The sequence below is a fragment of the Plectrocnemia conspersa genome, unplaced genomic scaffold (genome assembly GCF_051122295.1).
Source record: "Plectrocnemia conspersa isolate PC_06_02 unplaced genomic scaffold, ASM5112229v1 ptg000014l, whole genome shotgun sequence".
Lineage (NCBI taxonomy): Eukaryota > Metazoa > Arthropoda > Insecta > Trichoptera > Polycentropodidae > Plectrocnemia > Plectrocnemia conspersa.
In genome coordinates this window covers 716,025-740,498 of record NW_028277178.1, presented here as the reverse complement: position 1 = coordinate 740,498, position 24,474 = coordinate 716,025, and the positions used below count along the sequence as shown (strand labels likewise).

At 29.0% G+C, this 24,474-nt stretch overlaps 2 protein-coding genes across 11 annotated transcripts in view; one reads left to right on the top strand and one right to left on the bottom strand.

The window, feature by feature from the left end:
* Pde1c (Phosphodiesterase 1c) overlaps nt 1-12,219 on the top strand; it is a 228,950-nt gene extending 216,731 nt beyond the window's left edge. For 3 of the 6 annotated variants that reach the window (XM_088203179.1, XM_088203177.1, XM_088203175.1), the window contains 8 exons: nt 4,926-5,175; nt 8,264-8,380; nt 8,446-8,586; nt 9,042-9,211; nt 9,589-9,814; nt 11,191-11,503; nt 11,570-11,653; nt 11,988-12,219. In XM_088203179.1, the coding sequence (XP_088059305.1) occupies nt 4,926-5,175; nt 8,264-8,380; nt 8,446-8,586; nt 9,042-9,211; nt 9,589-9,814; nt 11,191-11,503; nt 11,570-11,653; nt 11,988-12,055 (1,369 nt within the window). In that variant the 3' untranslated portion in view covers nt 12,056-12,219. Of the gene's footprint in view, nt 1-4,546; nt 5,176-5,491; nt 5,525-8,263; nt 8,381-8,445; nt 8,587-9,041; nt 9,212-9,588; nt 9,815-11,190; nt 11,504-11,569; nt 11,654-11,987 lie in introns of those variants that run through there. The other 3 variants (XM_088203178.1, XM_088203176.1, XM_088203180.1) reach the window with 2 other exon arrangements.
* Nucleotides 10,452-24,357, bottom strand: LOC148225918 (uncharacterized). Of its 5 annotated transcripts, none has more exons than XR_015812176.1 (8): nt 23,831-24,357; nt 20,036-21,270; nt 18,887-18,963; nt 18,672-18,753; nt 18,521-18,601; nt 17,972-18,044; nt 17,613-17,686; nt 10,452-11,494 (listed from the first exon to the last, which is right to left on the bottom strand). XR_015812176.1 is itself a non-coding variant. In XM_088203185.1 (7 exons), the coding sequence occupies exons 2-6, from the start codon at nt 21,261-21,263 to the stop codon at nt 17,986-17,988; spliced, it is 1,527 nt and encodes a 508-aa protein (XP_088059311.1). In that variant the 5' UTR covers nt 21,264-21,270; nt 23,831-24,357; the 3' UTR covers nt 17,538-17,686; nt 17,972-17,985. The 5 variants fall into 5 exon arrangements, 2 of the variants coding, with proteins under 2 accessions (XP_088059311.1, XP_088059312.1); XR_015812177.1 differs by having other exon boundaries at nt 11,362-11,494; nt 18,457-18,601; XR_015812178.1 differs by lacking the exon at nt 10,452-11,494 and having other exon boundaries at nt 17,538-17,686; nt 18,457-18,601; nt 23,932-24,357.
* Between the last annotated feature and the right edge of the window lie 117 nt (nt 24,358-24,474).

The window sequence follows — 24,474 nt, the reverse complement described above, 5'->3', positions numbered from 1 at the left end:
TTAACTGCTTATCAGAGATTATGTTCTATGATTAAATAAAATAATATGCATTTCAACCCATCAGTGATAAATACTTTTTTTTAATGGAATTTTCTTGCAAATTAATAATATGCGATAATTGATGCAATTAACTAAATAAATTAATAAATTGCAGAATATATCAATAAATTGCAGTAGAGGGTTATTTACCGCACTAGAATTTCAATTCTAACAGCACTCTAACTTTAATCTTTAAAGAAAATCCAAACCCCATACAATTTAGACTGTTCAGTATTGTCCTTAAAAAATATTTATATAAGCTTTAAGTAAAATGTATATAAGCCCAAAGTAAAACATCATCAATATAATAACTTTAAAAATTCAATTTAGACTTTAAGCGTCAACCCCAAACCACCCCTAATAGCCCTAATAATCTTATCGCGTCACGCGCACCATTCGATAGCAATCAATCGCCGATACATAAACTCAATTCATACCCAATGAATACCAAACACACACACACGAACGAATGTATATCTTTGTGTCGTTTATTGGTCGCGAGACAAATTAATTTAATGGACACAATTCAACCGACGGGGTGCGCTAGGGGGTAGCGCCTAGGTGACCTACCCCTCCGGGCGATCTTTTGTCGTCTAAAAAGAAAACTACTTCGCCTTAGTGTACCTTTGATGATCGATGTGTGCGCACGTTTTAACCCGTCAAGCACCGCATATGTCGCATCGTTCGGTCTTTGGTTCCCTTTGATATGACGCAACCGACTATCAGGCACCGAAACATGCACAAAAGGGTCACCAGTTACAGTTCAGTGGCTTTCGACATAATCAATTTCATCATCAGGTATCGGTTAAAATTATATACAATATATACTTTCACAACACGCCTAAAACACTTAAAACGCACAGTGTGCGATTTGTGATATGCAGCGAGATTAAAGTATAGCTTAACCTTTTTACGCATGAAGAAATTAATCGATAGACTCAAGTAATTTGGAGTAATTTTTGTTTAATATAAAGCACTCCATAACATTTTTATTATTTAAAATCGATTTTCAACCCTTGTTCTTTACCACGTTTTTATTTTTCTTTAATCAATAATGTAACTATGATACATAAGTTATATGTATTAAACTTAAAGCTAAACTTTGCACTTAAAATTATGAATATGAATTCTTACGACTATTTGTTTTACAAATATATTTTTAGGAATAAACTTTTTAACATATTTTCACCACAAAAAGCAATTATCTGTTCTACTTTAATGGCCAATATTCAAATTGCTTAAATGCTGTTGTTTATGGTTTTATTTAACAATTATCATAATAAAGGATCAAATTTATAAATTAAGAAACTGTACATTATTTTACATACAAATTAGGATATCTTATCTTTGTGACAAATAAGTCTAATCAAGTTTAAGAGCAGCAAAATAAAGCATTTGTCGCATTTCATTGTCAAAAATTTTAAAACGACTATATCAAAAAATTATTGCTACATTAACTCTTTCGTTGCCGAGTCCAAATGTCGTTGTAATAATCGATAAAAGATAAATGTTAATATACGTAAAAGGTTATTCACATCTAAAATTAAAATTTATACAGTCAACTATAATATTCGATTATTTCTTGAATAATCCTCGGAAATTCTTGTCTAAAATGCAGTAACTGATATATCGGACTTCGGCATACAAAGGGTTAAAATAGCAAAATGTACTACGCAACTGTTTGTATTGATTTTTATACAAAAAAATTGTACTTTTATTAAGTTTTAATTCATGCATAAAAAACTGAAGCGCCAGCTTTAAATAAGTTTCAAATTAAAGTTAAAAAAATATTATTTTTCAAACATAGAATGTTGAAATCAATAAATTTTAAATCGACATATTCTTTTTTTATTTTTGTGTCAAAAACTTGCATTTAAACCATCATGATTTATTAGATTCTATTTTTGTTCTCGATAATTACTATTCCCTTGAGTATAGATAACTATCTATTTGGGATAATCATTAATTATCTGTCTGTTTGTCAACTTTATTTTTATCTTTTGTATTGTTTTTTAAACGAGTAATTTAACAATGAACTTCATCAAAATTATAAGTAATTAAGAAATTTATTGTATTGGGCAATCGATTCGTATGTATGACGCAATTCAGAAATGACTCGAATCATTTTATGTCTAGTCGCGCATAGATACAAAAGCGAGTGGACGTGTTCAATGTCTTCAAATTAAAGTTTAAGAGATAGATATGTACGGGAAAACAGCTATTTTAAAATTGCACTCCAAATAAATAGTATATTGTGCTTTAATCAAGTTCAATCATTTTATTGCAACAATCACGGTTGATCTCATCAACAGTACAAATAGCTTAATGCTTGTACTTTCTTCACCTAAAAATTAACAAAAGGATCATAACCATGACTCTTCATAAGCATACATAATTCTTTGATCGATTGATCGTCGTTATTGTATATTAAAACGATATTATATGATAATAAAAAAAAACATACTTTTCTCTCGCTATGTTATCAGATCTCACACCGTGTGCTAAGAGCTTGTGTGACTCGTCGTTTTATTTTTTGTCTCCAGGTCTAAGCCCTCACTCTAAAGTGAAAAATTCGTTTAATTTGCTATCTAGTATAAACATTAATTTAACAAACACAAAAATGCTGCTGAGAGTGATAAGAACTTTCACGATATGCATACGCCAAGTTGACAATCATAAACGGGGGAGGATCGAGCACGTTCACATTTGGTATGAATATATTAAAAACAACCCTTTTAATCCAACCACCGAGATGAGATTTTATGAACGTACGTCCTTGGCTTTGTTTCGATGCGTACAAACAACCCGCATATATATGCACAAGAATAAGTAAATAACAACATAAATCAAATAATAATTAATTTAGCACTGAACATTTAATAAACGACAAAAATAGCATTGAACCGCTTCGATTTATACTTTGCTTAATTATTTGCTTGATGATTTGGCTTTGGTGTGATTGTGTTTTTTTTGTGTATATAGCCTAGCTTCGTGTGCTTCGCCCTCAATTATCCTTTAAGGAGGTAAGTCAAAAAAAATAACACAGACCGCCACTTACTGCGAAAAGAGCGTAAGTACAACCACAAATATATTAAACACAAACAATGTATACCTAGTGTCGCCCAAAAGTATTTTCATCACAAATCCTATAACACCATGGATATTTTGTTAAGAAAACTCTTGTGTTGTATATAATATTCAATAAGATTATATTGAACAATTTATAAGCACGTTCTAAAGTAATTCGAATGAATTTATAAAAACAATAGCAGCAATCTCTATTTCTTGTATTAAATACCATATTTTTATATGATAAAAAACTGCGACATTCACTGTAATAAAAAAATCGTTATGTACCAAATAAAATTAAAATATTTAAAAAAAAATTCCTGAAAATATTTAATTTAAACCAATTTTTCTTTTTAGTTTAGCATTTTTTGGACCTAAATTACGGTTTTGTATTTACTTTAATGGCCGTACCTTTAATTTTTGAACAAAATCACTTATTTACAAGGTCTATTTTTGAAAAAATTTTCAAAGCAATACTATTAAAACTACGGCATTTTTCTTGTCATCAAAAAGCAGTATATTAAATATAAAAAAAATTGCTTTTATTTTTTTTTTTTTTATATATCATTTTTGACAAAGTTACAATTTTTTTCATTTTTTTTATAGCTAGCATCTTAAAACAAGATTATAAATCAAACTGACAAACAAATCTATCTAAAATATTTACAAGATATAAATTTAGAATCACTTTCATGTCGATATGATTAAAACTACAGCAATTATCGCGTTAAATTTTTTTTTTTTAATATAAATAAAAATTAATTTTTACATTTTAAAAACTTTTTTTTTTAAATATTCGGTTTTTAAATACTTTTTTTTAAACTGTTGTAGTTTTATGCATGTCGACTTAAAAATAGATTCTGTAAATATCTCGAATTTGTTTGTTAGATAGCTTCATCTGCCATCTTGTTTCAAAATAGCTGCTATTTAAAACATTAAAAAAACATTGAAAAAATTAATTAAATTTGAATATAAAATATTGTTCTCAACTATGTGTTATATAATAACATTTTACGGCATGATAAATGGCAACTTAAAACTTGTTCTAAAATTTCTCTTATGAATATTTAAAAATGGCCGTTTTGAAAAATATTAAAAATCATAAACTGGATAAAAAATTCTTAACCCTTTAAATGTCAGCGTCTTTTCAGTTAGTCATATGTTATTTCTTTTCACGCGTTAAAATCTGATTCTAAAAATAAAGTGTAAATACTTGTTTAAAAAAAATAATTTGTTTAAAAAAATAGTAAAGGTGTAAAAATATTTTTTTACATAAATTTAAAAAAAATAAAAAAATCGTAACTCTGATTAAAGAATCTAATAGAAAAATTTTATAGTGCACATTCAAATTTATCTTATAAATAATTTGTTAGCAACGCATCAACGAGTAGTAGACTACTTTTTTAAGACTAGTTAGTCTGTAAGTTAAATTATGATATTATATACAATAACATATGTGTTATTGTATATAATATCTCTGTACTATTAACAATTTTTGAGATATCTCTTTCAACAAGTTCTACTTTTTTTTCAAATTATTTTTCAAATCCATTACTAACTTGATTTGACTTTTTAACATATTTTTTAATACATATTTATAAAAATACTGCTATACTGCTTAGAGCAAAAGCTCTAAGCAGCAAAAGTACAGTTGTAGAAGTTGTAGAAGACACGTCATCTGACACTGTCCTTACTATACTGATTCTGTCTTTGCTCTAATTCTTCGAATAACTTTTGAACGCCTTTGAACTTTTGAATGTGTCCCTCGTGTCCTGTCTGGCCCAAAATGACCGTTTCCGTGGCGGATGTGTCCACAGGAGGCTCGCTGACGAAGACGACGAGTTGTCGGAAGTACAGCCGGATGCGGTCCCACCGGAAGTCCGGGAATGGCTGGCGTCCACCTTCACCAGGCAGCTGGCCACCACCAGGCGCAAGGCCGACGAGAAGCCCAAGTTTCGGTCGGTGGCGCACGCCATCCGAGCTGGTATCTTCGTCGACCGCATCTACAGGCGAGTGTCCAGCTCGGCCATGATGCAGTTCCCGCCGGACGTGGTCAAAGTCCTCAAGGTATGCAATTTATCCATAGCTCTATTCCTCTAAATCTTAGTACATGTTAAAACAAACATTTAAGTAACCATCTTTCAAATATAAAGTTTTGGAACTCTTTGTGACTGATATCAACAGTAAAAAAACACATTTTATAATACATGAAGAAATAATTTTTATTCCAGAATAAATAAGTTTTATAAGATGAATATTTATTTTGTTTCTACGCAGATATTGTCACATACTTATATACTCTCCAAAAAGCGACTAACAGACTCATATTTTTTAATTACATGTTTTCGAGATAATTTATAAAACTCACCATCAATGTTTCTAGATTTCATCTGATTATATACAATCTCATCATGGGGTATGATTTTATGAAATATTCCTAACCAAAATTTTAACTTTTTATTTTTAATCATTTTTATAAATCCTGTCCTTGTGTGGTTTTATCGTTGGTTCTTAAAGACCTCAACTCCTTTAAACACGTATTGTATTGTATTAACATTCTATTAACGTGTGTTAGATCTAAGTATGTGTGAATTGACATGCCCATCTAATATTGCCAATGTTTGTAGAGATTTAGAGAATAATAATGCTATTCCTAAGAAATTTGCAAAAAGTAATAGCACATATTAAATTAATAAAGTAATGTGTTTTATTTTAACTTATAATTTAAATACATATCAATAATTAAATCCGGGCGTCAAACCGGACCAGGTGATGCGAAGAGAGAAGCGGCAGCTTCTGCGATTTTTGATGGTCTGAAGTTGGATTAGCTTTCTCTTGGTTGAAGCTCGTATGAGCTCAGTGAATCCAAGTTTAAGAGCTCTTAAAGTTATGTTTCCTTTATCTAAATATTAGAACAAGTCTCTCTAAGAAAGTGGTTGTTCGTTGTCCGTGCTATCGCACTTATACCCATGGCCCTCTTCATAGAAGATTTTGTTTTTCGCTCCCATCGGTGTAACACCCAATTACAAAAAGTGACCGTTAACTCAAGATTTTGTAAAAGATTTTCGTTGGCTGCTAAAGCAGATTACGAACGGGAGTTTGGATGGCAATATCAAATTCATGTTCTATGGCCATTAACGACGTCTACTTTAAGCTTTTATTCATGGCGAGTACTTTGACTTAATCTGCAAAAAGGTTTTCTCACGGTAATGTCACTTTTTTTAACTTTTTTTAACATACATGATTTAATTTTTATTTAATTATGTACATACTAAAATGTATATAAAGATACTCAGCTTTAACAAAAAGCAGCTTTAGCATATACCTAAAACTGTAAATAAACAATACTTTTAATGAATAACTAATTGTAGATTCTGTAGTAAATCAGTAGATTACTAATTAATGTTTAATATCTTAAAAGAATATGCTAAAGCTGATTTATTACTCTGTGTTGGTTTTTGAGAAAATTTAAGTATATATACATACATTTTAGTATGTACCAAATTATAAGAAAGGAAAATCATATAGATATACTTCAAGTTGAAAAAAGTGGTACCAACATGAGAAAACCTTTTTGCATATTACGTTTCATTGTTTAGCAAAAATCAGTGTGAAAAATATGATTACCCTAATATTGAGAGTGATCAAAGTGTATTCAAACCGAATTTTGGTCAATAGGAGAACGCCAAAACAGTTCTCTTATTGGTTAAAATTTGGTTTAGATGTGCTTTATTCGATTCTCACTCGTAATATATATTCTTATACATAATTGTTCGGAAGCGCATAACTTAAAAATGTAGCATTCTTCATTCAATTCACTACTCTGTAAATCGTATCGCTTTGTATGAACGGTGTATAATAATACACGTAAACAAAGGAAAAATATTTAATTATAATATTATTATAATAATTAAAATAAAATTTGAATTTGCTCCGATTAATTTTCGTGCCGCCGGTAACGCATTCTGTTGTTTCGACAAATGAAAAATAAGCATTCAAATATAAAACAAGATGGCCGACAGTACCGTGACAACAGTTTTAAATAATTATTATTTAATAATAAAATTTTGCTATGCGACAATAATTTTCAACAATTCGTCATTTGATTGAATATAAATAATCGGATTGCAAATTAACTAGGTGTGTTATAACTATGAAAATTAAATATATATATTTTGTGTTGAGGATTAGAAGAGTACATTGATTAAACTAGATAAACAATCATAAAACAATCTTAGTAATGAAATCTTCAAATTTTGAATTCCCGGCGACGGGCTCCGAGGCCGAAAAGTGAGTTTTTCCTTTTATAAATAATCGGATTTTAAATTAACTAGGTGTGTTATAACTATGAAAATTAAATATATACATAATGTGTTTAGAATAAAAAAATACATTGATTAAATTAGATAAACAATCATAAAACAATCTTCGTAATCAAATTTTCAAATTTTGAACTCCCGTCGCTGGGCTCCGAAGCCGAAAAGGTAGTTTTCCTTTTATATTACATAAACAATATCATTGAGCGGATGTGTAACCGATACAATTTATTATTAATATTTATTTAAGCTGCAAGCCTAATTTTAAATCATAAAAAGCGACATTACAGGTGTTTCGCTGACCCCTAAACTTTTTTGTAAAACATTTTTTTTACAAATTGTATTGTGTTTATTGAGAGATAGGGGCATGCTGACCGCATGCTCTTATCTCTCACTCGCTCTCGTCACTTAACACGCGAGCGATCGAGATGTAAATTATCACACCGCTCGCGCCTGGTAAGAAGCTCTTAAAATTTAGTTTTTTCCTTTGAATTATACAAATAATTTAGTGATCCTTATTACAAAAATACATTAACTTAAATTTAATCATTAGTAGATAGTGACAAATTGCCTGTTTTTTCTACTATTATCAAACTAGATACTCGGATTACCATTACATTAAATTAAAGTATCTAAAAATTAGTTTTATTAATTAAAATTATTTTAGATTATGTGAACTCTTTTAAAATGTACTGATTTTTATTTCACCAAATCATATCAAACAAAAAAGAAAAAATGAATTGATCCCCAATTTTTCTTGCGTTTTCTATCTAACAACAATACATGTTTGTTTTACTGCCAACTTTAATATTTATCAAGCCTTATATTTTATTTTTCAGACTTTAGACGAATGGTCTTTTGATGTGTTTGCTTTGAGTGAAGCTGCCAACAACCAACCAGTCAAGTATTTGGGATATGACTTGCTAAATCGTTATGGAATAATTCACAAATTCAAGGTACGCGCGGATTATTCAACCACGACTCTGAATTAATCGACTGATTTTTTAACAACTGATTCCAGGTACCTCCGTCTATACTGGAAACTTTCTTGTCTCGAATAGAAGAGGGTTACTGCCGGTATCGTAACCCGTACCATAACAATCTGCATGCTGCTGACGTGGCCCAAACTGTCCACTATATGCTATGTCAGACGGGTTTGATGGTGAGTTATCACTGATTTAAGGTTTAAAATATCAGTATATTTACAATATTGAAGTACTGTACAAAAATATTAATATTTAAATAACTCGATACGGAGCTGAGTTTAATTACACTTTATTTCTATCAATGGCACTCTCGTTGTTTTTAACCGTTTACATGCCTCGTACATCGTACGAAGCTCTATCGAGTCGAAACCGTATTGCCAGAACTTTCCCATGAAGTTCCAACAAAAAAATGAATTTATGCTTTGAAATGATATTACGAGACTTAAGTTTATAGAGTCATATATGTAGAAACGTTTAAAATTATTACCACTCTATAGCATTCATGAAATGACGAAAATTATATGCTAATTTTTCAATGTTGTCAGAGCTGTCACAAGCACGGTCGTTTATATGTACTTTAGCACATAAAAGGTTAAGAACTCATAATAAATTGTTTTATATTATATTTCAGAATTGGTTGACGGATCTAGAAATCTTTGCTACTTTAGTCGCCGCTTTGATTCACGATTTCGAGCACACAGGAACGACCAACAACTTCCACGTGATGTCTGGCTCTGACACGGCACTTCTGTACAACGACCGTGCCGTTTTGGAGAATCACCATATCAGCGCTTCGTTTAGGTAAAATATACAAAAAATATGCTTCTTCATTAGTAACGTTACTCGCGACTAAGAGTTGCGACAGTTATTTTGAGATATTTGATCGTGTTGGTAAATTGCCCTGCGACTTCCTTTTCTTCCCACCACATATCTTACTATCTAGTCTCTGAGATATTGGGATTTGTTTTTATTGTGCTACTTAGCCTATTGCTTAAGTACACTGCTTGGTTTGAGGTTAAGCGCCGACTTCCTACTTGGACTGTTGCGAGTCATCAGCATCAAACTATTAATGTTTTTAGTATTACTAATTAATTTAATGAGACGGATCAGTGATGAAAATAGCATATTATATTATAATCACTCGTAAAAATGTAATTAATAATGACTTATCTTTCTAGGGTGATGAAGGAAGACGAATGCAATATACTTCAGAACTTATCACGTGATGAGTTCCGCGAGTTTCGCACTTTGGTCATCGACATGGTCTTGGCAACAGACATGTCCTTCCACTTCCAACAGCTGAAAAATATGAGAAACTTGCTGACTTTAGCCGAACCAAGTGTCGATAAGTCTAAAGCGGTATCGCTTGTATTGCATTGCTGTGATATATCACATCCTGCTAAGGTTTGTATTACTCTATAAACATAATATCTTTTTTAAAACACCATACAAACATTGGGGAATTGGTGACATATCTTTTTTATATCTGTAAACTATTTTTAAAATTTTTAATTCATTTAAATAAAATATAATTTACATCTTAAATCGCTTTGAAAGGTAACTGTTCGATATTTCGGCAGTGATACTCCTACCATGATCACGAAATTTCAACAATTATAATTTTGTGACAATAGTAGGAGTATTACTGACGAAATATCTTCTCATCAAGAATGCAAATAATACCCTTTAATTAAAAATATTAAACTAAATATAAGCGTAATATAAAACTAAATGTACCACGAAATTGATTTCATCAACTTAGTTAGCAACAAAAGTATTTAAATGAACTAATAAAAATTAAGCAATAGAAAATATATGTATGTCTTTTTTTATTTTAATTGTGTACACTTCTGTTTCTAAATGTTTTTTATATTTTTATTTTTTCTCTTAGATTTTCATTACCGAAGTCTAACTTTTTAATAGACGCCATTTTGTAACAACATAGCAGATTAGTTTGACTAACAAATTTAGATGAGATATTTACAAAAGCTAGCTTAAAAACAAGTTATAAATAAATAAAATTGAAAAGTTTTCAGTTATCGAGGCAGAAAATTTCGATATATTTCACATAAATGCCAAAAAACTATTTAAATTTTTATTTACAAACATTTTCAATTTACTTTTTAACGCAGTTAAACTTTTTTCCTTTTAAATAGCTGTCATTTTTAAACAAGATGACAAATCAAGATATTAACGAGATCTAATATTAAAATAAGTATCATGACGTTATCAAAACTTCAAAAATATGTAATATTTTTTTTTTTAATTTCTTTAGATTTTTGATTTTTTTAAATAAGCGCCATTTTGTAAAAGAATAGCGGATCTGACTGGCTAACAAACACAACTAATGTATTTTTAATGTAAATATTTATAAAAATATGCATGTACTCAAATTTTGATACATCCCATATTCATACTATATGTTATTATATAGATCAACGTTTTAAATGACGGTGGATTATTTTATCGCTACTGGTGATAGTCATTGCTACTGTATTTATTTTTTAAAGTCGCAACATGAGTACCTCTGCAATAAGAATAACTAAACTAAAATAGTTCTGCCACTTGGTAGCACAGTCTCCGTGGGGAGTGGGATCTTTGGTGACATAGCATTGTGGTTGTCATCGAAGCGCTATTTTTCTTATCTCTTTTGGCAGGGGATGACTTAAGAACGAATCTTACTAGGTCATAGGGTCATTGATATTTTGTTATTTTTTCCCGTCTGTGTGACACGCGTCAGCCACCATATTATTTCATGTAACATTGAATTTATTTTACAGAAATGGGACGTACACCATCGTTGGACAATGCTTCTTTTGGAAGAGTTCTTCCGTCAGGGTGACAAGGAACAAGAACTAGGCCTTCCGTTCAGCCCTCTGTGCGACAGAAACAACACTCTGGTGGCGGAGTCACAGATAGGTTTCATAGAATTCATTGTCGAGCCGAGCATGGGAGTCTGCTCCGACATGATGGAGTGCATCCTCGGTCCGCTCCACTCTGGCTGCAAAAATCCGAGTCCAGCTGGTTCGCAAATATCGCCAGGAGGCCACGAACCAATCCACGAAGACTCAGACGCACAAAGACCTAAAAACGGTATACAAAATCATATAAATTCATTATAAACCTAACTTTTTCATGACACACGATTTTACATTTAAGGTCAATCTAAGTTCAAAATTAAGAAGCCATGGACTGGTTGTTTAGGTGATAACAAAAAGATATGGAAGGAACAAGCTGCCAAAGGTAATAAGAATACTACTAATTATACATCATGTAGCAACGTGATTCATCGCACAGATTACATAACCAAAATGCGTGTTTTATTTAAAAATCATTAAAAATTATAGCAGCATATTTTAATACACTCCTCATTAAAATCCAATTGTTAACAAACAATAATATTATAGACCGATTTTTCAGCCTACTTTTCTTGAATGGGTGGTAGTACATCGTTGGTCTTGTTTCTCATTATTTTTTCGGGTACACAACCAAATATATATTAACAAATTGTACTGTGTAAAAAATTGTATGCAGCATAACAAAAATAACTAGACTAATTTTTATTTGGATTCGACAGACGCCGAAGTACGCGCACAAGCACAAGCTCAAAAAGAGGAAGACCCACCGTTGACTGTCGAAGAATGATGTTCAAATTTCCTATCGTCATTAATGCAGAGATTCGTCAAGAAGTAATACTCATCTAATAACAGTATTTAGTGAAATTGTATATTATATAATAGCAATTCTGTCTGTAAATATTGTATTCGTTTATATATACATACGATCAACGCTAAATTCATGCTTATAACAAAATTGAATATATTACAACGTTACTTATATATATCTATATATACATATATAAATATATATCGTTTATTCCCTTGTGATATATATAATTGTTTGTTATTTACGTTTAACTTTGTTATATAGTGTTCTATGTTTCGCACAACTCTTACGACTTTTATATTATATGTATGTGTATATGTTAAGCTTTGAAACGGTTTTATCGATAGTTTTGAGTGTTTTTTTGTATAAATAAATAATCAACGCTTAAATGATCTACTTAACCAAAGTATTGTACATAAAGTATATATGTATGTATATGTTACAAGCTTGTATATCGAACTTATCTAATCGTCGGTGTTTGAATGTATTATTTATATGTACCGAACTGTAATACATATATTTGATCTCAATAAGTTTAATGTTGTTTGATGTTATTCAGTATTTCTTGTTGATATTTTCAATCGGAGTGATATTACTAAAATTAGCCATGACAATGATTTAACGTTATAACGAGCTGGTATCGTTTTCAACGCCAGAAGAGTTATATGCATGATGGAACTGTCTAGTATCTTGTATTGTATTTTCCGGAAATTATTTCAATAAAAATGTATATGTAATTATCAAAAAAATGTATAAAAGATATACATAAGTAATGAATATGTATTATTATTGAGGTAAAAAGCTTTAATTCGAAATTGCTCTTGAACGAGAGATAAAATCGCTGTAAAGATGTATTTTAAAATGTGCTAACTATGAGAGCGCATTTTTTTAACTGCTAGCAAAATTATTTATCAACAAAACTATAATACGATCAACTTGTCCAAGAAATCTATTGTATTAACTCCCAATTTGCTAAAAAAAATTGGATAGCCTTGTCTTACCTTAAACCTTCGCGAAGGTCATGAATATTTATGGAAAAAAACTATTTTTACCTATATATTGTAATAAAAATATAAAAATTGTTTAATAATATTTATAATTATTTAACTTTGAATTATAGATATGTAATTCTCAATATAAAATATTTATAAAGCTGTTTTAAAATAAAGGAAATATGTTCAATGGTTGTGTACATGTTGACAGTTAGCTATAATTTGACATAATATTTTTTTGCAAATATATATATATATACATATATATATATATATATATATATATATATATATATATATATATATATATATATATATATATATATATATATATATATATATATATATATATATATATATATATATATATATATATATATATATATATATATATATATATATATATATATATATATATATATATATATATATATATATATATATATATATATATATATATATATATTAACTACAGGATATATCTTGTGAATTTTAATTTTTATATATTCAATTTTTTAAACTTTCATTGCGTTAAATGTAATATTTCCTTATATGTTTTATATTTTCTGGCAAAATACTATTAATAAAACGTGTTTTTTATCTCTCATATAATGCATTAGAACCAGTGGCGTAGCTAGGGTATGTGCCGCCCAGGGCGATCCTTAAAATTGCCGCCTCCCCCCATACATTTTTGCAGGGTCATAAAATCAGCAATTCTTAAAATAATAAATTAATCTCTTGTTATTCGTGAATTTATATATGTGTTAGTGCATTCAGGGTTAAGAACCACCTGACGATCCCATCGCGAATATGCCGCCCCCAAGCAAGTACCGCCCGGGGCGGCCCGCCCCCATAGCTACGCCACTGATTAGAACACTCCCATCAAAATTGGAACAATTCATTTGTAGCAACTTGTTTTAAAAAATAAATAATTGTAATTTAAATATAGAAGCTCATTATGTACTGTGTATTAAAGTTTATTATATTTAATAAGCAAAATGCTATTCAAAAATTCGTCTAAAATCTATATTTTTCTCAACACATAAAAAGTTTTAAAAACGAATTATTCTCCATTTTTAAAAACATTTATAGTACATAGAAATTACATTCCTTATTTTTTTTAAACAGAATTGAATATTTTAATTGATTAATCTTATTTTTAAAGAAAATAATATACTTATGTATGTATTATATATACAAATTATATTATACAATACGGATGATATGACGAAACATATTTTATTCTTAATAAACCATAATTGTAATATTTTGAAGTTAAGTTTTAGCTTCAGATTGATATTTTAGATCAGGGGTGAGCAACCTTTTTAATCAACGGGCCAATTTAAATTTTAAATGTTTTTGCCGGGCCGCACATAAAGTAACACTTATTAATAATTTACAAAACTTTATTTATAATAAACATTAGAATAAAAAAATATTAAATTTAAAAAAAAGTAAAGATTTCATATACAAATTTTAATGCAAAATAAAAACAAAAGAACAATAAAACGAATTTACTTGAAATTTTTAATGAGAAATTTGGCACTGTTTTTTCGATACTATTTTATTATAATTAATTTTATAACAATATATTGATGGGAGAAAATCGATAAAAAAATTCAATTTTAGAAATGCTTGGCGGGCCGCAAAAACATGTTTAACGGGCCGCAAGCGGGCCGCGTGTTGCTCATCCCTGTTTTAGATTATTTAAGCAAAATTAATTAAGTTGCTACAAATAAGTGTGTTTTATCTTAATTATATAATAAGACATAATGCTTACATAAAACTTTATGTATTAATATTATCATGGTTTATTTTAGTTAATATTAAAAAATACCTAAAAACATTTTATTTCATAAAAATATTACCAGCGAATTTTATTAAAAATAAAAATAACGACAATATCCAAAAATGAGAACTTTGAGTTATTTTAACTAAGGTCCTAAATAAATATTTCATTGCTTTCAGAAAAGGAATATCACATATATTTTGATTTATTTTATCTTTGTGGGATAAATTCATTAAAATATTATGATATATATAACGTTTATATATGTCGTAGTAATTCATAGTATTTTGTTTTGAAAAGTTTTACTTTTAGATTTTTTTTGAATTGCTTAAATAGATGCACATTATATGTAAAGGTATCGTAATTTATTTTAATTATTAATAAAAATATTATTATTAAATTTTTCTTCATAGAAAAATTATTAAGAAAATAAAAACATACATATTAAATAATTAACGCCCTGATATACAAAATTGTATAACTTTCAGAAAATCAATTGGTAATATTATATATAAATAAAGTTTTCTCATCGTTATGGCAAAACTTGATTTTCGTAAATTTTATTAATATACAAATGAAAATTACTATTTACAATAAAAATACAGATTTTTTAATTTCAAAAATTTTGGTTAGTTCTAAAATTAACTATAGTTTTTGTACTTTTATTATTTTAATTAGCTTAGGTTATATTTGGGTTAAGTTTAATTTACTTTAAATTTTGTAGTATTTTGCCAAGCGATGTGACAGCCCAATTCTGTGATTTTCTGATCATATTGAAACACTTGTGCCGGATTATCCGTTTGTGAACAAATACAAATTTACTGATACTGAGTAGCGAAATTGTTAATCATTTGCTGAGTTAGTGAAATTATATTTACTAATGAAAATCTATATTCACTATAACATAAACAAAAATATTATTCTCACATTTCATAATCGTATATATAGATAATAAATTATATTACTTTAATCAATTTTTACTAGTTTTTTGTTGCAAAAATTTTGTAACATGCAACAAATAATGCCTAATAGCTCACTGTCTTTTTAATGATCATCAAACATGATATACCTAATGGTTTATACTGAGAGATCTTTATAATACTTGTTTTACATTATTATTTAGAATTCACAAGATATATCCCGATTATATTACAATATTTATTTTACGGGTTAAATGATTGCTGCACCTTTAATGTAAATATTTAGTAATTGTACGATATCAGACAGTTTATGTATAGAAAACGAGAAAGCTGAGCTTCGATGAAATATATTTATTTAAATCAATATAATTCAATCGAGTTTTGCATTTCGTTTCTTTTGTAACGCTATTAAGCAGAAACGGTTATAAATCTGTCTAAACGATGTTCTGTGTAGCCAAAAACCGTCTCTGCCGTTAAGAATACCTTTTAGAATTTTTCTGTAGGTTTGCCGTCCAAACGAACAACAAAGAATTTCAATCTTTTATACATATATATATAATATATATATACATTCACTTTTATTTCTATTTTGGCTTGAGGGACCATTCTTACTAACTGTGTCTATCAGCGCATCCAAATCTATGCGGCTCTTCAAACATAATACGACTCGAGCAGCCATCGATATTAGAAACGATGTGTTGGTAGATGGAATAGTGTAGTTTAGGTGCCACCAGCTGATTGGGAACATAGCTTTATTATAACTAGCATGTAGAAATGATTTAAAAGGATCATTATATACATATATATAAATACACACACATACACATATATATATATATATATATATATATATATATATATATATATATATATATATATATATATATATATATATATACATATATATATATATATATATATATATATATATATATATATATATATATATATATATATATATATATATTCATATATGTGTATAATCAATAATAAATATTATTATACTTGTATTTTCCCACACTTGTATGTACCTTATATAAATGTGCTATGTGTATAGATAAATACAGGGTGTCTGATAAATCGCTCTCACTCTTTCTCTCTCTCTCCCTCTCTATCTAATATTTATTAAAAAGAAATTTCGATCAACTTATTGTAACATAACGCATTAAGTGAGATAGACTTGTCCGGCATCCTATATATGTGTAATTTATTCCTTAATAATATATAATAATCATCCCAGCATTGAATACACCATGTAACAAAAATTGTGTGACTGTATGATATTTAAACATTTTTTTTATAATTAAGACCAATTCACATATCGTATTTTTTTCAATAATGAATCAATGGATAGTGTCGTATCTAATTATAATCGTTAAACATTTAAAAGTACAATTGAAAATATTTTTAATGAGTTTTACATTTAGGCAAAATCAAATTTACTGGATTTTAATTATTTTTCATTAACAGCATTTTTAATAATTTGACACCTAAATAATAGTAATAATGACTTTAAAATATTAATCAGAAATACTGTCTAAGAGTTTGACACTGTCCATAATTACCGGGCCTATATTCTTTATATATTTTGTTGAAAAAATTTGTCTACAACGACGATAGCGTGGCTGACAGAAAAGCGTTTATTTCTCATTGTAACCAACGCCACGTTTTAACTATACAACCCTTAATCTGTTACTTGTAAATTTACCAAAATACAAATATTTAAAATTCTATCATGTAAATAAAATTAATAAAATTCATTTTTATATATGATGTATTTTTTCTAATGCAATATTTTTACACGTATGAAAATTGGTTTATAAAATCAACTCTACCTTAAAAATAGATTGTGTTTTTTCAATATGTTTTAGTAGCTCCTGGAGTTATGGCAAAACTGTAGTGAGATTTTCTGAAAATATATAAAATAAAATTTAATTATACGAATATTTTACTTACAATTTAATTACACTATTTCTGAATGGTACTTTTAATAACGTTATCTCAAATAGATGTATATATTGATTTTATTATCAACGTTAGATTTAAGAACATTTTTATTAAAAGTATCTACAAATAAACTGCAAATAACTACAATTATTTTTACCTTCATTTAATGGTAAAAATAAATTTTCACGCAATTTAGGATACAAAAATAAAATAAAATAAATGATTTATACAATACTAAATAATTCACCTTTATCAAAAATATCACTGTAATTTATTATCAATGTCTTCAACGTCCTCTTTGATAAAATCGTCACGATTTTCTAAAAAACACAAAAAATGTTAGTTTTTATTTAATGCAGCTTTAATTACTAAACTTTCATAGCTAATATACCATTTCCCAATAATTTGAAATTTGTTAAAAATGTTATTTTTAAATAAAAATTGCAACGTTTATGACCCTTCAAAAAAACAACCATCAAAAACGTGGTTATAGAAATATATATGACATTATGATGCTTAAGTAAATAGCTTTTTATAATAAATACAACATTAGCCTAATTGGTGAAGATAAACCCGTTTACTACTTGTCAAAGATGCACATATTTAAGATATTTATATTGATTTACAGCTACTTTACTATGTATTACTAACATTTAAATTATAGAGATACGAAAATAGGCTAGCTAGATTATTTCATTAAGTCCGAGTCTATATGTAAATATAAAATAATACCCTCTTCTTTTTCAACCCTAAGCAGATCCATAGAGTAAGCACATATGTATAATATTATTTTAACCTATTTCAATCACGTCATCAATATTATTAATATCTTCAGTTTCTTGTTTAATTTTTATTCTTAGAAGGTCGTCATGATTTTCTGGAAAAAATCATATTTAAATGTTTATGAATAAAAATAAAAATACAAGATTTTGTACATAGATATTTACCTATGTCAATATCATCAAAATCTTCATTATTCGTTTCTTCAATTGCTAACTCATCTTGATATTCACCTTCGACTTTTTCGATCTAAATAGCAAATTGCAATAATAATAATTTAAAACTTATATTATAAAAAAATAGTATATATGCAGTACCTATGTATTATGATTATAATGTTACTAATATTATTTTATAATAAATAAAATAAGACTTCACTAACCTTAATATTATAATTAGTAGTATTAAGATACTCAGTTTTCTTGTCATCGTTTTGTCCATTTTCAGCTTCGAGTTCATCTACAAATATAATTAAAATAATTTACATTATAAACAATGTAAAATAAATAATAATTAAAAAAAAATATTTCTACAAATATTTGTAAAAATATTGTTGCGACATCTCCCCTTTGGAGATATGCCGTCTTTTCTTCTCGAAGGACCACCGTCTCTCGACGGAATTAAACGCCTCTAACTATAGAAATGATTTATTATCAGAGTTTACATCCTCAGAATCCTTGCTGACGCACGACCACACGCCGTGACAGCCGAAGAGCCTTCAGGTTATTTATACACAAAAAACCACGCACGGCCATAACACACTTTTATTCGGCCATGCATAAATATATGTAAAATTGTCGGAACAAATATGTTATAAGTATGTAATTACTTTAATACAGCTTATTTATTACCAAGCGTTATTAAATAATAATAATTTACAAAAAAACAATGCACACCTATAACGGATTTGATTATATTTTTAAATTTAAATATTCCTTATAAACGCAATAATAAAAAAAACAAGAATTAGAAATCGCCATTCTTTAAATAAAACATAAATAAAAAACGTGCAAAACTTTAAACCAATGCTGTCCAAGTTATCTTAGGTCACGGATCATTTGGGTTATTTTTGCATACATTTAGAGTAATTAAAAAGTCAGTTTTTGTCAATTGAGAGCTTATTTACCTAAAAATACGTATTCACTAAAAATAAAAATAATATTTTAAATATTTTAAATAAAAACTTGCCGGCTCTATTTAGATTGCGTTGTTATATAAACAATATTATTTTCTTTATTCAAACGTTTTGTTAAGAAATTCTATGGCATTATCATACTCAATACAGATATTCAAGAACCGTGTATTGCACTCGTTTACATATTAACACATGTATTGGATGAAAAGGGCGTATACATGGGCGAAAAATGCCATGAGTTAAAATTAGTCAAAATAAACTCGTTTATCATTCGTCAAAACAGCACAAAAAAAATTAAATAGTATTTTTTTTATCAACGATAATTAGTAATACATATATTTAATAGGTGAATAAAATAGATTTCTTAAATAAATAAATTGATTTTTTTACACTCACCTAGAAATTCGTATTCTTGCTCCTCTCGCATTACTTTAGTTTTACAAAGTTGAACTTTTTCCTGGGACTGAATATTTTTATCATTTATCATATCTTGTTCAATAAGATCTATTGTTTTAATGCTTTTCCTAATTCTTTCACTAGCGATAATATACTTTACTTGTAGGTCTTTGAGACGGTTATTGCGCTCTTCTTCCGTTTCGACTTGTCTTATAATTGCAATTCCTTCATGCATATATCTGAGACGATTCACGCGTTCTTCTTCGGTTTTAGTATGTCTTTTACAATGTGCATTTTTAACTTCTGCGACTTTTCTAGTTCTTGGTCTACCGATCGCATACCTCTCGCGTAAATCTCGAAGACTATTTTTGCGCTCTTCTTTTGTCTTGTCTTGTTTGATAATCGCAATTCTTTCGCGTATATATTTGAGATAGTTTTCGCGCTTGTGTTTCGTTTCGATGTCGTTGCTAACCTGATCTCCATCGCAGGCATCACTCAAGCGGTCTTTGTGTTCTTCTTTTATTTCTATTTGTCTATAAACCGCAGCTTTTTCACGCATGTACCTGAGACGGTTTTCGCGCTCCTCTAAAGTTTCTGTCAGTCTGCTAGCTGCAGCTCTCTTGCGCATGATTTTAAGACGATTTTTGCGCTCCTCTTTCGTCTCTATTTGCCTGCTAACTTCAGCTCTCGTGCGCATGTCTCTGAGACGATGATCGCGCTCTTCTTTCGTCTCGTTCTGCCTGTATAATTCAGCCCACTTGCGTTTATCTTTAAGACGATTTTCTCGCTCCTCTGCGTTTTCTATCAGCCTGCTAACTGCAGCTCTCTCTCGCATATTTCTAAGACGATTATCGCGCTCCTCTTCCGTTTCGTTCTGTCTACTTAGTGCAGCTCTTTCGCGTACATTTATAAGGCGATTTGCACGCTCCTCTTTCAGCTCTATATGCCTACTAACTACAGCTCTTTCGCGTATAACTGTTAGACGATGTTCGCGCTCCTCTTTTGTTTCACTTGCTCTTCTACACTTCGCCTTCTCGCGCATAGCTTTAATGCGATTTCTACGTTGCTCTTCGGTCTCTCTGTATTTTCTAGCCTCGTATTTTATTTTACGCCTCTCCTTTTCTATTTTTTGCTGCTCCTCTGTTTGGTTTTGATTTCTTTCAGCGTATCTACGTCTGGCTGCTTCCAATCGCTTCATACGCTGATCCTCCGTTAAATTCCGTGACATTTTCCCACTAAAAAAATATTTCAAAATTAAAACTATTTACTAGTATACCATAAAAATATATAATAATTAATAATAACAACAGTTTAAGAAACAAATTGAAACAATGAAACATGTGCTTATAAATAACAATCGTTTGTAGCAGGAAAAATATTCCGTGCGGCAAAGACCGCAAAAATTGGTTATATGTATGTATGTAATATATACAAAAAGTTTTTGTATATACTACATCTACCCAAAAAAACAAAAACTTTTGTACATAGTCGTCTTATTGATTTTTATTGATACTCATAGATAACACAATACATGTTCAGAGTATAATGTATTTTTATAAGTACATGAATTTAAGGAAGATTGTTGAAACACTGCAATTGAAACACAAAATATTGTGCACTCTTTTATTTAAGACAACTATTCAAAATTTTACTATTTCAATTTACTATATAAGTATTTTTTCAGAGCTGTGGAGTCGTTGAAAATTTTTCCTAACACCGAATTTAAAAGTTCGATAAAATAATCTTAAAATATTACATTTATTTTCGTGTAAACAACAATAAAGAAGAAAGAACAAAAAATAATTAAATACATACTATTTCTAATATGTCATATGTAAATATGATTAGTGCCGCGCCATTGTATGTGTCTACGTGTGAACATACGTGTGGCCCGTCGGCTGTTGATGGATATTTGATTAAGTGCGCGTGATGCACGACGAACAATTAAAAAATTCGAAAAGCTTCCGGAAATTACTGGAACGTCTATGCCATCAAGGATCACCCCCGTAATAATGGAGATTACGAGAACACACGTCCAAACTACTGACTTGAATAAATCGATTCTCAAGCCAGCTAACTTTACGTTGAGAAACACCGGAACACCACACTTAATGAAGGAAGTGCTAGGACAGCGTGACTTTCACACGTTCTCCACCAAAGAAGAAAAAACGGTGCAATCTGTTTTACGGGGATTGCCCGAGATATCCATCGACGATATTGCTACTGGTTTAGAGCGAAAGGGCCAAGGCGTTACTATGGACGAAAGACCATGGCTGAAGTGCAGGGTGACTCCAGGTCGTACCTGATCCAATTCAGCCATAACACAACTTCGATCGCTATAAAAGTCATCCGATACGTTTGCTTTACAAAGGCCACCATTGAAAGGTACAAACGCAATAATATGTATGTTACCCAATGTTTCAGATGACAACTGTCAGCGAGCCCCCAGGTGCGTAAAATGCACCGGGAACCACGCCATAATCGACTGCTTCAAGAAAGATCGCGAGACACTAGCAAAAAGCGTTTGAAAAACGCCTGTCACCCCATTAGCTGCTCCGATGAAGTCGTCTCAGAACTACTTTAAGAAAGATTGTCATTAAACAGTGTAATCTTTTAATTTAAAATTAAATCACTTCTTCGTTTTTTCGATATTCTATTGTTTTTTTCTGTATCATCAAATAAACTACGATATTTTTTTAAATAAAAAACTAATTAAGCAATTTATTAATTGTAATCAAATATGCTAAGCACCTTTTTCATTTTAAATTTGTTAACGTATTTTACAAATAATTTCTATAGTTGTATTATATTAATATGTTTACAAATGATGAAGTAAAATATTTATATACATAAATTGAACCGAATAAACAATGTCGTATTGTTTCTGCGCATGCGCCTGCGTCGTGTTTTAGTGTGTAAGATAGTTTTAAAAATGGACACCCGATCTAATAATTTGTTTTATTTTAAATTTAAAATTTGAATATCATTAATTGACAGGTTTTGCCAATGCACCATGATTGTCATTGAAGATTTCACATCCATACATATACAATTCATCACCTTAAACATACGCTCATATGTACATGTACATACGTATCCATAAACACACTCTTTAACAGACATGTGATTAAATACCAAAACTCAATATTAAATGAAACATTATATATTAAAATAATAAATATTAATTATGGTGCACACTGAAATAGATCAGCACCATCCCACATTATATTTTCCAGCTCATCATAGCTACCGCCGAACACATCCTTATGTTTGCTATGCTTGCTGTGAAGCCGAATAACTCATCAAGGAGTATTTAACTTCACATGCATTATTAAAAGGAGCCATATTCAAGAACGCTAAGAATTAATGTATCATGCAGATAACTTATCATGTTTTATGCAGGTTATTGAATACATATTTAAATTAGCTTATTTATAATATTAAACGTTTAAAAATAATAGCCTAGTCCTTATATATTTATATATTTATTTGTGAGTATATATGATACGCAGAATCTATGAAATTGATTCTATCTATGAAAAAAAAAAAAATATATATATATATATATAAATATATATAAATATATATATATATATATATATATATATATATATATATATATATATATATATATATATATATATATATATATATATATATATATATATATATATATATATATATATATATATATTTAAATATATATTTATAACTTTCAATGCGACCTCGTCTATATATAGTAGCATCGCGAGTCGTGCGGTGCGGTGGAAAATACATATAAATATATATACATACTTATGCGTATACGTATCGATGCTCACGGCGAGTATTTTTTTAACTTTTTACTATTCTCTGTGAGCAATGACACACTTTTAAGTGAATTCAATTAAATTTACTTGGAATAATAAGTATGGTGTTACGACCCACAACCAGAGAGCACAAAAGCGCGAGATGCGAATGGCTAACACAAGTTACCAGTGTTGCCATTATGAAGCGCTCCGTTTCAACCTGCAACTAACGTGAAGTTGGTCGTTTTGGTACTCAAAAATAAATACGCACATAATTCACATGATCCCTGCATTAAAACGTATTATAATTTTTTTCAAATATTTATAATTTCATAAATAGCGAAAATTATTCATGTCAGCTACGAGGAGCTGGTCCGATTCATATCATTTAATGTTAATATTTTATTATTTTTGTACTGATTAATATTCTTTTTGTGTATTTTAATAATAGTGTAATTCTTACCATCGTATATATCGGTAAAAACCGAGACAAAAATTATGAATATATTCGAATACTTCATCCATTTTTTATTTAATATTCGAATAGTTGAAAACTAAAAATAATCGAGAGCCCTAAAGACTATATAACTAATTTCAAGTGAAATAAAGAATCACTTAGTTCTTAATAAGGATAAAAGTCATAATACACAA

Bases quoted from the DNA above. Each gene is read 5' to 3' on its own strand.
- LOC148225918 (XM_088203185.1), bottom strand. From the start codon at position 21,263: ATGTCACGGAATTTAACGGAGGATCAGCGTATGAAGCGATTGGAAGCA. The intron at 18,964-20,035 runs GTGAGTGTAAAA...TTATATTTGTAG, and splicing joins GCAAGAATACGAATTTCTAG to ATGAACTCGAAGCTGAAAAT. The intron at 18,754-18,886 runs GTTAGTGAAGTC...TTTGCTATTTAG, and splicing joins CTACTAATTATAATATTAAG to ATCGAAAAAGTCGAAGGTGA.